This window comes from Scyliorhinus torazame, unplaced genomic scaffold (genome assembly GCF_047496885.1).
Source record: "Scyliorhinus torazame isolate Kashiwa2021f unplaced genomic scaffold, sScyTor2.1 scaffold_590, whole genome shotgun sequence".
NCBI lineage: Eukaryota > Metazoa > Chordata > Chondrichthyes > Carcharhiniformes > Scyliorhinidae > Scyliorhinus > Scyliorhinus torazame.
Window position 1 is genome coordinate 63,764 of NW_027308317.1, and position 13,950 is coordinate 77,713.

Consider the following 13,950-nt stretch of genomic DNA (forward strand, 5'->3'; position numbering starts at 1 on the left):
GCAAATAGATTCAAATTGGATGAGTATGCGTCAGAGCAAGTGGGTGTGGGACTAATTGAATGACTCTTTATGAACGTACATGCATACATATGAAATTGGGAGCAGGAGTAGGCCACTCGGTCCCTCAAGCCTACCCCATCATTCAGTAAGATCATGGCTGACCTGCTTGTAACCTCGACCCCACATTCCCGCTGACCCCTGATAACCTTTCACCCCCTTGTTAATCAAGACTCTTACCTAGCTCTGCCTTAAAAATATTCAAAGACTCTGCTTCCACTGTCTTTTGAGGAAGAGAGTTCGAAGGAGCACGCACAGAGACGATGGGCCGAATGGCCCCCTTCTGTGCTCTATTATCTTACGATTCTATCTGGGAGTTAACGCAGCCCTGTATAACATAACGTACCTCCTTAGGGCTGATACAGGTGATCTTGGAGCTAACCCGGGGCCCACGTGGAGTGGCTGCCCTCTCACCAGGGAAGTGAAGGCGTGGAAGGAAGCAATGGGTAATGGAGGACCATGAGGGGGACGTGGGTCCTGTATTAATTCACCCACTCAATATTAACCTCTCTGATTCTCCAACAGGAACAGCATCGCGGCCTCTGCTGTCTGTGCCTACAATCTCAGCGCCATCACTCAAGCCTTCAACGGACCCTTCCGCTACCAGGAGAACCCTCGATCAACATGGCTGCCGGCTTCAAACCCCATTCCTAACTTTCAGGTACATGGCAAATCTCTCCTGGTCACACGACTGTCCCAGTACCAGCTCCACTTTGAATGGCGCAGGTGATTGTTTTTGACCCCTCACAGATTATTCCGGGCACATGTCTCCAACGACTCTCATTTACTTTCTCCTTGAAGTTTTTAATTTGGGACACGATACAGGTTTGACCTTTCGAGCGGTGGTGATATTAGTAATAGTATCAGCAGCGTGGCTTGATCTTCTATCCCTGCTGCATCTTCCCACACTGTCCCCATGGGAGCGGTCTACCCGAATGGAGACCGAGTCTCGTGGCACGAGATTAGCCGGGTGTTTCCCGGGGACTCGGAGCGCCTAGAAACGCCCTGCTATCCATCGCCCATCCGGGAACATCGGGGCCTCAGTGAGGAACTCTCTGCGAGGCCTTTCTTAGCCCCGTTTACCGCACTGAGGAGTTCCGTCGCCGAAACTCCTCCTCAGTGCAGCAAGAGATTAATGGTGTCCCGATCTCCTGAGCCCTCAACGTGACCACCAAAGCCCCCTTCAAGCCCCAACTCATTATAAGGAGATCCCTACCTCCCCCCACCCCCATATACCCGCGCAAAGAACAAAGAAAAGTACAGCACATGAACAGATCCTTCGGCCCTCCAAGCCCGTGCCGACCATGCTGCCTGTCTAAACTAAAATCTTCCATACTTCCGGGATCCGTATCCCTCTATTCCCATCCTATTCATGTATTTGTCAAGATGCCTCTTAAACGTCACTGTCGTCCCTGCTTCCACCACCTCCTCCGGTAGCGAGTTCCAGGCACCCACTACCCTCTGCGTAAAAAACTTGCCTCGTACATCTCCTCTAAACCTTGCCCCTCTCACCTTAAACCTCAGCCCCTAGTAATTGACCCCTCTACCCTGGGGAAAAGTCTCTGACTATCCACTCTGTCTACGCCCCTCATAATTTTGTAGACCTCAATCAGGTTGTCCCTCAACCTCTGTCGTTCCAGTGAGAACAAACCGAGTTTATTCAACCGCTCCTCATAGCTAATGCCCTCCATACCAGGCAACATCTTGGTAAATCTCTTCTGCACCCTCTCTAAAGCCTCCACATCCTTCTGATAGTGTGGCGACCAGAATTGAACACTATACGTGGGTTTGCCCCGGGCGCTCCGGTTTCCTCCCACAGTCCAAAGATGTGCAGGTTAGGTGGATTGGCCATGCTAAATTGCCCTCAGTGTCCACAATTGCCCTTAGTGTTGGGTGGGATTACTGGGTTATGGGGATAGAGTGGAGGTGTGGACTTTGGGTAGGGTGCTCTTTGCAAGAGCCGGTGCAGACTCGATGGGCCGAATGGCCTCCTGCTGCACTGTAAATTCTATGATTCTATGATACTCCAAGTGTGGCCTAACTAAGGTTCAATGCAGCGCAGGGCACACTCTGTCCCGATCACGGCCGCGCAAAGAATGGCACCCTGGCAGTACCCCTGCCACCTGGCAGTGCCACCTGAGGCATCTTGGCAGTGCCCGGTGTTATCCCTACTTTCCCTTGAGAAGGTGGTGGTGAAGCACGATCTTAAACTGCAACTGTCCAAATGATGTAGGTACACCCACAGTGCTGTTAGGGAGGGGTTTTCAGGATTTTGACCCAGTGACAGTGAAGGAGCTGCGAAATATTTCCAAGTCAGGATGGTGAGTGACTTGGAGGGGAACCTCCAGGTGGTGGGGTTCCCAGGTATCTGCTGTCCTTGCCCTTCTAGACAATCACAGGTTTGGAAGGTGCTGTGAATGGAGCCTTGGCGGGTTCCTGCAGTGCACCTTGCAGATGGCACACACGGCTGCTGCTGTGCGTTGGTGCTGGAGGGAGTGAATGTTGAAGGTGGTGGATGGGGTGCCCAATCAAGCAAGGCTGCTTTGTCCTGGATGGTGTTGAACGTCTTGAGTGTTGTTGGAGCTGCGCCCATCCAGGCAAGTGGGGAGTATTCCATTACACTCCTGACTTGTACCTTGCAGATGGTGGACAGTTTGTGGGGAGTCAGGAAGTGAGTTACTCGCTGCAGAATTCATAGCCTCTGACCTGCTCTTGTAGCCACAGTATTTATGTGGCTAGTTCAGTTTAGTCTCTGGCCAATGGTAAACCCCAGTATGTTGATTGGTAGCGATATTGTACAAAGTACTTAAGGTGTGGTCTCGCCAAGTTTCTATATGATTGTAATAAGGCTTCTTTAATCTTATGCTCCAATTTCTTTGCAGTAAAAGCCAACATAGCATTTGCTTAATTCGATCTTTTTGGGTGGAGACCCGAGATGATGAGGATGAAATTCTTGGGGTGAAGGAACCCCTAACGTGCCTTGTGTTTACTCACCCTGTAGTGTGGCTCACTCGGAGACCACGGACCCAACGAGAACCTGACGGAGCGCAGCCTCCAGGACGCTCAACGCTTCTTCCTCATGAACGATGTGGTGCAGCCGGTCACTGTTAACCCCCTGGTCACTCACGACAACATGCGTTTCTCCAAGCTTGTAGTGGACATCGTGCAAGGCAGGGACACGCTCTACCACGTGATGTATATTGGCACAGGTAAAACATTCTCTTCATCTTCTTCGCTCCCCCCCATTGAACCCGAGGCCTCACCTGAGAATGGTTCTAGGGATGGGGGGACTTCAGTTATGGGGATGGGTTGGAGAAGCTGGGATTGTTCCCCTTGAAGAAGAGAGGGTTGAGAGGAGATTTGATCGAGGTGCTCAAAACCATGAGGGGCCTGGACAGAGTAACCAAGGAGAAACTGTTCCTATTGGCCCAATGTTCGAGAATCGAAAGGACTCTGATTTAATGTGAATGGCAAAAGAATGCCGGCATGGTAGCACAGTGGTTAGCACAGTTGCTTCACGGCTTCAGGGTCTCAGGTTCGATTCCCGGCTTGGATCACTGTCTGTGCGGAGTCTGCACGTTCTCCCCGTGTCAGCATGGGTTTCCTCCGGGTGCTCTGGTTTCCTCCCACAGTCCAAAGACGTGTAGGTTAGGTCGATTGGCCGCGCTAAATTGCCCTTAGTGCCCTGGTTACTGGGTTGCAGGGATGGGGTGGAGGTGTGGACTTGGGTGCTTTTTCCAAGGGCTGGTGCAGACTCGATGGGCCGAACGGCCACCTTCTGTACTGTAAATTCTCTGATTCTAACCAGAGGCAATGTGAGGAAAAACTATTTTATGCAGCGAGTGGTTAGGATTTGGAGTGTGTTGCCTGAGAGTGTGGTGGAGGCAGATTTCACCGTAGCTTTCAAAAGGGAGTTGGACAACTATCTGGCGGGCATGCGGATTGGAGTAACTAAACTGCTCTGACAGAGAGCTAGCACGGGCTCGAGGGGCTGAACGGCCGCCTTTGGAAATACAACCATTCCATGAGACACGCTGGAGCGTACTTCCAACAGGCACTGGCTGCTTGGATACCAGTAGGCGTCTCTGCAGTGAATGTTGGTGAGCTATTCAGCTGTGGTGGCACCTGATATTTGTGAAATAATTCTTTTTGAGGTGTGGCATGGCGGATGGTGGGTTGATGGGTGGTGACGCCTTCAAGGCTGAGATTTAGTAACCCTTTCCTGTTGGCCCTGAGGAGCTGGTCTGATGATAAAAGCAAATTACTGCAGAAATTGATGGAAAATCGCAGCAAGTCTGACAGCATCTGTGGAGAGAGAATGGAGTTAACGGGGCGTTTTTGAGCCCACACCACCCTTCCGTCCCCTCAACTAGTTAGTTTAAAGCCCTCCCTATAACTCTAATTACATGACTGACTAAGACAGACCCCAGCATGGTTCAGGTGAAGACCGTTATAATGGTTTGCCTCTCTCTTTCCCCAGCACTGGTACCAGTGCCCATTTCTCCCACACCAATCTTTGAGCCACACAGTCAATGCTCTGATCGTATTTCCCCTCATTAAATCTGCTTGTGCCTCCGGTAGTAGTCAAGAGATTATTACCTTTTGAGGTTCTGCTTTTTAATTTTCCCCCTAGCTGCTCTTAGTCCTACCTATGTCACTACCCACAGTCACCATGACAACCGGATCCTTCCCCTCCCAGGGTTGGGCTGGGGGTGGGCACAGTAAGAAGTCTTACAACACCAGGTTAAAGTCCAACATGTTTGTTTCAAATCACTAACGTTTGCAGTACAGCTCCTTCATCACACACCTGATGACGGAGCTCTGAAAGCTAGCGATTCGAAACAAACCTGTTGGACTTTAACCTGGTGTCTAAATACTTCTTACTGTGCCTCTCCAGCCCGGAAGAGATGTTCTTGATCCTGAAACCAGGCAAGCAACACAGCCAAGGGTTTCCCCCTCTCAACTGCAGAGAACAGCATCTAACCCCATAACTATGCTGCCTCACACACTGGCACACACGTCTGCCCCAGGGATGTACTTCTGAGGCTGTATAAGGCTCTGGTCCGACCCCATTTGGAGTATTGTGAGCAGTTTTGGGCCCCGTATCTAAGGAAGGATGTGCTGGCCTTGGAAAGGGTCCAGAGGAGGTTCACAAGAATGATCCCTGGAATGAAGAGCTTGTTGTATTAGGAACGGTTGAGGACTCTGGGTCTGTACTCGAAGTTTAGAAGGATGAGGGGGGATCTTATTGAAACTTACAGGATACTCAGGATACTGCGAGACCTGGATAGAATGGACTTGGAGAGGATGTTTCCACTTGTAGGAAAAACTAGCAGAGGACACAATCTCAGGCTAAAGGGACGGTCCTTTAAAACAGAGATGAGGAGGAATTTCTTCAGCCAGAGGGGGGGTGAATCTGTGGAACTCTTTACCGCAGAAGGCTGTGGAGGCCAAATCACTGAGTGTCTTTAAGACAGAGATAGATAGGTTCTTGATTAATAAGGGGATCAGGGGTTCTGGGGAGAAGGCAGGAGAATGGGGATGAGAAAATATCAGCCATGATTGAATGGCGGAGCAGACTCGATGGGCCGAGTGGCCTAATTCTGCTCCTATGTCTTATGGTCTTATGACCATGGAGCAAGTTCAAGGGAGCTAGCCCGAAGAGATGTGACTGCCTCCTGGGGCACTGCCTCCTCCCTGATGCGTCGCGGTGTCCGCAGCTCGGACAACAGCGCAGCAGCTCTGAGCTGAGTTTCTCGAGCTGCAGACACTAACTGCAGATGTGGTTGGCGTGGGCCACAGTGGTGCCCACCAGCAACTCCCACATGCTACAGCTGCAACGCACCATCTTCCCTGCCTTCTTTATTGTGTTCAATTCAGCTAATTACTTTTCAGCTCTAAAAATACAACTCAACTGTTGTGTGCAGTTATACCGAGCAGTTTTAACGGGTTAAGCTATAAACTCAATGCAATGCCTAAGTCTCCTCAGTACCGATTTAAACTTCTGCCCCCGAAAGAGGGATAAAATCTTTAAACTCATCAATCGACCACCGAGCTGCTCCCCCAAGTAGCGCTTTTGAACAGAGACTAGCTATTCGGCTCTGAGAAAGGATAAAGGCAGCACAGCATTCCCCGGCTGCACCAAATTCCCAAGTTGGGAATGGTTCCTCATCGCACTCTGGCCTGGTTGTCTCCACTCTGTGGCCTCCCACTTGTGCATTCATATAGGCTAATGTCCTGGGTCTAGGTGTTTAGTTGATTTCTGTTTCGCCAAATTAAACTGATGGATTCGCCAACACGACAGACGCCCTGATTCACCGGTAACCCCATGACTATTTCTTTTTGAACGCAGAGCACGGCACCATTCTGAAGACCCTCTCGTCGGAGACCAAGAGCCTGCGAGGCTGCTACTTGGAGGAGTTGCAGCTGCTTCCGCCGGGCAAACAGGAGCCGATTCGAAGCTTGCAGATCCTTCACAGCGACAGGTCCCTGTTTGTGGGATTGAACGGGATGGTGTTGAAGATTCCATTGGAACGATGCTTCTCCTACAAAACAGAACAGTGAGTCTCCTGAAGGCGCAGCTAAAAGAGCATCAACCTATGTATATGTGACTGCGCTGAGTGGTGTATATGTGACTGTGCTGAGTGGTGTATATGTGACTGCTGAGTGGTGTATATGTGACTGCTGAGTGGTGTATATGTGACTGTGCTGAGTGGTGTATATGTGACTGCTGAGTGGTGTATATGTGACTGCGCTGAGTGGTGTGTATGTGACTGCGCTGAGTGGTGTATATGTGACTGCGCTGAGTGGTGTATATGTGACTACGCTGAGTGGTGTATATGTGACTGCTGAGTGGTGTATATGTGACTGCTGAGTGGTGTATATGTGACTGCGCTGAGTGGTGTATATGTGACATCGCGGAGCTGTGTATATGTGACTGCGCTGAGTGGTGTATATGTGACTGCGCTGAGTGGTGTATATGTGACTGCGCTGGGTGGTGTATATGTGACTGCGCTGAGTGGTGTATATGTGACTGCGCGGAGCTGTGTATATGTGACTGCGCTGAGTGGTGTATATGTGACTGCGCTGAGTGGTGTATATGTGACTGCGCTGGGTGGTGTATATGTGACTGCGCTGAGTGGTGTATATGTGACTGCGCTGAGTGGTGTATATGTGACTGTGCTGAGTGGTGTATATGTGACTGCTGAGTGGTGTATATGTGACTGCGCTGAGTGGTGTATATGTGACTGTACTGAGTGGTGTAGATGTGACGGCGCTGAGTGGTGTATATGTGACGGCGCTGAGTGGTGTATATGTGACTGTGCTGAGTGGTGTATATGTGACTGCGCTGAGTGGTGTATATGTGACTGCGCTGAGTGGTGTATATGTGACTGCGCTGGGTGGTGTATATGTGACTGCGCTGAGTGGTGTATATGTGACTGCGCTGAGTGGTGTATATGTGACTGTGCTGAGTGGTGTATATGTGACTGTACTGAGTGGTGTAGATGTGACTGCGCTGAGTGGTGTAGATGTGACGGCGCTGAGTGGTGTATATGTGACTGCGCTGAGTGGTGTATATGTGACTGCGCTGAGTGGTGTATATGTGACTGTGCTGAGTGGTGTATATGTGACTGCGCTGAGTGGTGTATATGTGACGGCGCTGAGTGGTGTATATGTGACGGCGCTGAGTGGTGTATATGTGACTGTGCTGAGTGGTGTATATGTGACTGCGCTGAGTGGTGTATATGTGACTGCGCTGAGTGGTGTATATGTGACTGCGCTGAGTGGTGTATATGTGACTGCGCTGGGTGGTGTATATGTGACTGCGCTGAGTGGTGTATATGTGACTGCGCTGAGTGGTGTATATGTGACTGCGCTGAGTGGTGTATATGTGACTGCGCTGAGTGGTGTATATGTGACTGTGCTGAGTGGTGTATATGTGACTGCGCTGAGTGGTATATATGTGACTGCGCTGAGTGGTGTATATGTGACTGCGCTGAGTGGTGTATATGTGACTGCTGAGTGGTGTATATGTGACTGTACTGAGTGGTATAGATGTGACTGTGCTGAGGGGTGTATATGTGACTGCGCTGGGTGCTGTATATGTGACTGCGCTGAGTGGTGTATATGTGACTGTGCTGAGTGGTGTAGATGTGACTGTGCTGAGTGGTGTATATGTGACTGCGCTGAGTGGTGTATATGTGACTGCGCTGAGTGGTGTATATGTGACTGCGCTGAGTGGTGTATATGTGACTGCGCTGAGTGGTGTATATGTGACTGCGCTGAGTGGTGTATCTGTGACTGCGCTGAGTGGTGTATATGTGACTGCTGAGTGGTGTATATGTGACGGCGCTGAGTGGTGTAGATGTGACTGTGCTGAGTGGTGTATATGTGACTGCGCTGAGTGGTGTATCTGTGACTGCGCTGAGTGGAGTTTCTGTCCCCGTATCCTCTCTGTGCCTCACCCACACCCTGGCCTCTGCCTGAGACAAATTGAATTGTTCCCCTCCTGGTGTCCTATTTCATCCTGTAAACATACGACTATACCTTGGCTCCTGCCCTTGGTTTTATGATTATTATCAATGTGTTCAAATGGCTCCTTTGCCTCAGCCTCTCAATCTCAGGCCTACAGACCTCCGAGATCTCTGTGCCACTCCAACTCCAACCTTTTGCACGTCCCTGATTTCCATTACTCAAGCGCCGGCAGCCATACCTTCTGCTGTCTCGGCCTTAAGCCTTGGAATTACCCCTCTAATGCTCTCTGCCTCTCTCTCCTTCGATACTTAGCTCTTTGACATCCAATCTAATGTCGTCCACTTTTGTTTGGTGCCAATTGAACTCCAGTGGAGAAATGTGTTGAAGCCAGTATGTGAATGCACATTGCTGTTGCTCTTGGCCATTACTGCGTTAATGCAGTGACCATGTTTCAGGCGGGTGAGAGGTGACTGAAAGCAATGGGGAGGTTTTGATGGACAGACAAGCTGCCAATTTTCCTGGGGAGGTTCCGACAGTGGGGTGGCTGCCTCCAGCAGCGGAGTGGAGAGAAAGATGGGCAGGTGCCGGAGTTAAAATGCCAAAGGTCATCACCCAAGAAGGTCAGTGGTGATGGGAGTTGCGTCAAGCGATTGGAAACCATTGCTGGGTGCGGTTTTCAATCATGGAGACCTTTCTTTGTTCAATTCGTTCACTGCATGTCACTGGCTGGGTCAGCGTTTGTTGCCCGTCCCTAATTGCCCCTGAGAAGGTGGGGGTGAGCCACCTTCTTAAACTGCAAGCACCCCATGTTGTGTAGGTACACCCACTCTGCTGTTAGGGAGGGAGTTCCAGGATTTCGCACAGCGACAGTGAAGGAACGGCCAATATATTTCCAAGTCGAGACGGCGTGTGGTTTGAGCGGGCACCTCCAGTCGGTGGTGTTCCCAGTTATCTGCTGCCCTTGCCCCCTCCGAAGGTGGTAGCGGTCACGGGAGGCCTTGAATGCATCAGATTTCATCCTTAGAGCGCGTTGGGTTTTGACAAAGTTGTGCTGCCTGTCCAACTTCAATCCGAGTGTGACCTTGCCAGCAAGAATATTCTTCCGGAATAATCCCTTTGCTGCGAGATGCTGCGGGACAGCTGGTATTTATGTAACGTGGGGGTGGGGAGGCAATCAGCAAATCGGCGGGACTCTCCATTTTCACCTGGGGCTTCATGATGTCAATGAGGATTTAGTAGATTGCTGACACCGGGAGTGTCCTATTTCCACTTGTGTGCCAACAGGGGACGGTCAAAGTCAACAGATGTCTGGGTGCTTATTTTTCTCATCGCCGTCCAAAACCCCGATACCAGTTGCGACACCCAGTATGTCAGCAGGGCGGCACTGAGCGAACACATGGACCATTCCTTCCTTCCCCGCAGAGGGAGGGCGTTGGCTGTGGAAAGACAGTGTGGAATTACTGACTTTCCACAGGCTGAGTTGCCCAAGCCGCAGAGATCTTCGAGTGCTGCTGAAGGGGGGGAGGCTATTCAGCTCGCTGTGTCGGTGCCGGCCCGTTGAAAGATTATCCAATGCGATCTCTGAGTCTCATCAAATGAAGGGCGGGATTTTCTGTGCCCCCTCGCGGTGCCGTTTGCAGCGGCGGAGGGGGGGGGGCCCCCTATTGGCCGGCAGTGGGATCCTCCGGGAAATGAATCAACCTGCATTTATACAGCAACTTCCACGAGCTCAGCACCTCCCTCAAAGCCCTTTATAGCTATTCGGCTACTTTTAAAGTGTAGGGACAGTAAGACATGTGACAGACAATTTTTACACAGTGAGATCCCACAGACAGTAATGACCAGATAATCCGTTTTGCCGTTCTTATGTTGTTATATTAGTCATAAAAAGCTAAGAACTAATAGTTAATGCGATGCACGTCCTGGATGCTACGTTTCACTGCTGCATCGCAGGCAGGTGCTCAGCAAGAGTGTTATCAGTCCACCAATCACATGGCGAGCTCCACAGTCTCAAAGTGTAATTACTTTGAATGGCAGTCACCAGAAGACAGAACAATTTGAGGGATAAATATTGGCCCTCACAGTAGATTAGTCCCCTGCTCTTCTGCTCAAAAGGTGCTGTGCCATCCTTTCTGTCCACCTTCAAGAGCATCCCCGCGTCTGCGTGGGTTTCCTCCGGGTGCTCCGGTTTCCTCCCGCAAGTCCCAAAAGACGTGCTGTTAGGTGAATTGGCCATTCTGAATTCTCCCTCAGTGTACCCAAACAGGGGCTAGAATGTGGCGACTAGGGGATGTTCGCAGTATCTTCATTGCAGTGTTAATGTAAGCCTGCTTGTGACAATAATAAAGATTATTATTATAATTATAAGAGAGACGTTCAAGAGTCTGGTAACAGTGGGGAAGAAGCTGTTTTTGAGTCTGTTCGTGCGTGTTCTCAGACTTCTGTATCTCCTGCCCAATGGAAAAAGTTGGAAGACTGAGTAAGCCGGGTGGGAGGGATCTTTGATTATACTGCCCGCTTTCCCCAGGCAGCGGTAGGTGTAGACAGACTCAATCGATGGGAGGCAGGTTCGTGTGATGGACTGGGTTGTGGTTCACGACTCTCTGAAGTTTCATACGGCCTTGGACCGATCAGTTGCCAGACCAGGCTGTGATGCAGCCCGATAGGATGCTTTCCATGGTGTATCTGTAAATGTTGGTAAGAGTCAATGTGGACATGCCGAATTTCCTTAGTTTCCTGAGGAAGTATAGGCGCTGGCTTTCTTGGTGGTAGCGTTGACGTGGGTGGATCAGGACAGATTTTTGGAGATGTGCACCCCTAGGAATTTGAAACTGCTAACCATCTCCACCTCAGCCCCATTGATGCTGACAGGGGTGTGTACAGTACTTTGCTTCCTGAAGTCAGTGACCAGCTCTTTAGTTTTGCTGACTTTGAGGGAGAGATTGTTGTCGTTACACCATTCCACTAGGTTCTCTATCTCCCTCCCGTACTCTGACTCATCGTTGTTCGTGATCCGACCCACGACAGTCGTGTCAAACAAAGCAAACTTGTAGATGGAGTTGGAGCCAAATTTTGCCATCCAGCCTTGTGTGTAAAGGGAGTAGAGTAGGGGGCTGCTGACTCAGGGGTCCATGCTCTATCTGCTGAATCACGGCTGGCACTTGAGGCCTTGTCAGTACAAGCCTCTCTAATAGGTCCCATCAAATCATTTGACTTACCGATATTTGTGTTTACTTCTCGCGGGTACGTTTATAACTCCCTCCAGCTAAGGTAGCGCAGTGGTTAGCACTGCTGCCTCACAGCGCTGAGGTCCCAGGTTCGACCCCGGCCTTGGGTCACTGTCCGTATGGAGTTCGCACACTCTCCCCATGTCTGCACGGGTCTCACCCCCACAACCCAAAAGTTGCGCAGGGTAGGTGGGTTGGCCACGCTAAATTGCCCCATAGTTGAAAAAAGGAGAATTGGGTTCTCTAAATTTATTCTAACAATAATAACTCCCTCCAGCTCTACAACCTCCGAGTGCTCTGCCAGTCTCCTCTTCTGGCCTCTTGTGCATCCTTGACTTCCTTCCCGCCAACCTTGGTGACCGTGCCTGCAGCTGCCTGGGTCCTAAGCTCTGGAATTCCCTCCCTAACACCTCTCTCCCTCTCTGGGCGGCCTCGCCAAGGCGACGTTTAGTACTGGTTCTCCCAAACGTAGACCAGTCATGACGGCAACTGGTGGGGGTGAGGGGGGGTGTCTCCTGGGACATTGGCACCCAGGCACCATGGCACTGCCAGCCTGGCACCCTTGGCAGGGAGAAACTCCTCGAGGCCAAAAGAAACAGCAAAGGGCGGTTGGATAGCGGGGTCTTTCTCAGATTACAGCTGCTAAGAAACACTTCGCTAAATGCGCCACACGGCAGACTTGTATTTGAGTCTGCTGAATCGCGCTCACGGTGATGGATAGAGTCTCTGATGGTGTTTGAGGGGTAAATGGTGGCCCTGACTCAAGCGAGACCTCCTCGGAATTTCTTCCAAGCGTTGCCATAGGAGCACTTGTGGTGCAGTGGGCAACAGCCCTGGGCGGGAATCCCCGGTTGCTCCCGCACTGAGACTAGAAATTCCCGCCCAAGGCCAACGGACCTTTAAATGGCCCGCCACATTTTCCGTCACCCACCACGGGAATCATTGCAGGTGGGACCAGAAACAGTACCCGCCTGCCTTTGAACCAGACTGTCTGGGTTCAAATCCCACTGGAGGGCTTGATGGCGGAAGAAGGTGCATCCGCAACGTGGCCAAAGAGGCTGTGGGTCAACTTGTAAGTCCTTCCAAACTGTGCCAATGGCAGGCGTGAAGAGTGGGAGAGATTCCTGGTTCGCCATCTGCAGGTGGCAAGGGCAAGCCACTGCAGTACCTTGCCAAGCGTAACCATGGGCTGGTGACCATGGACCAGCACTGACGTCCATGGTCACCAGCATCCTTTCAAGGCATGGTACCTGGAGAGATTGCCATGGGACTGGCGGCGTACACCTGAGAGGAAAGACAGGAGCTCAAGCTTAACACCTCCTCCGAGAGTGGGAACGTCACACTTGGCCTCAGTGCCGGAGAGTGGACAAATTAAATCGGGAAGAATTTCCATCGGCTGGGAGTCATCCGGTGGATTCTGAGGGGATGTAAAGTAAAGGTAGACTGGGGGTGAGCTGAAATCCCGATGTTCCTGCCCAGATAGGCAGCGTACCGTTGGGCAATTTAGCAAGTGCCACTCACCCTGTCGGATACACCCAGTGTGGCAAATGGTTGTTGAGAGGTTTGGAGGGAAATAGGTTGTGGAGTCGGGGGTGGGGGCGAGGAGAGGACAGAGGAATCATAGAATTTACAGTGCAGAAGGAGGCCATTCGGCCCATCGAGTCTGCACCGGCTCTTGGAAAGAGCACCCTACCCAAGGTCAACACCTCCACCCTATCCCCATAACCCAGTAACTCCACCCAACACTAAGGGCAATTTTGGACACTAACGGCAATTTATCATGGCCAATCCACCTAACCTGCACATCTTTGGACTGTGGGAGGAAACCGGAGCACCCGGAGGAAACCCACGCACACACGGGGAGAACGTGTAGACTCCGCACAGCCAGTGACCCAAGCCGGAACCGAACCTGGGACCCTGGAGCTGTGAAGCAATTGTGCTAACCACTATGCTACCGTGCTGCCCAGGAGAAAAATTTCAAGATGGAAAACTATCAAAATCTTGTGGTTGCCAAACATTTGAGCATGGAGCAGGGAGGGGTGGGGTGAGGAAACGGGAGCTACAGCTGTAGATAATTACCTGTTACTAAACCCCCTATTTAGTCAGGTACCCTGTGGCCGAGCTGAAGTACAACACTGTCAGAAAACAGATGTCTACTGTACCTATAGAATCATAAACCTTCAAACAATGA

The 13,950-nt window shown here is 51.0% G+C and overlaps 1 protein-coding gene across 1 annotated transcript in view; it reads left to right on the top strand.

Annotated features, from left to right (window-relative positions):
- Positions 1-13,950, top strand: part of LOC140406533 (semaphorin-5B-like) — a gene marked incomplete at its 5' end in the record, with an annotated part of 108,953 nt that overhangs the window by 52,987 nt on the left and 42,016 nt on the right. The window contains 3 exons of the mRNA XM_072494537.1: positions 583-718; positions 3,059-3,266; positions 6,410-6,617. Coding sequence (XP_072350638.1) covers positions 583-718; positions 3,059-3,266; positions 6,410-6,617 — 552 coding nt within the window. The remainder of the gene's footprint in view (positions 1-582; positions 719-3,058; positions 3,267-6,409; positions 6,618-13,950) is intronic.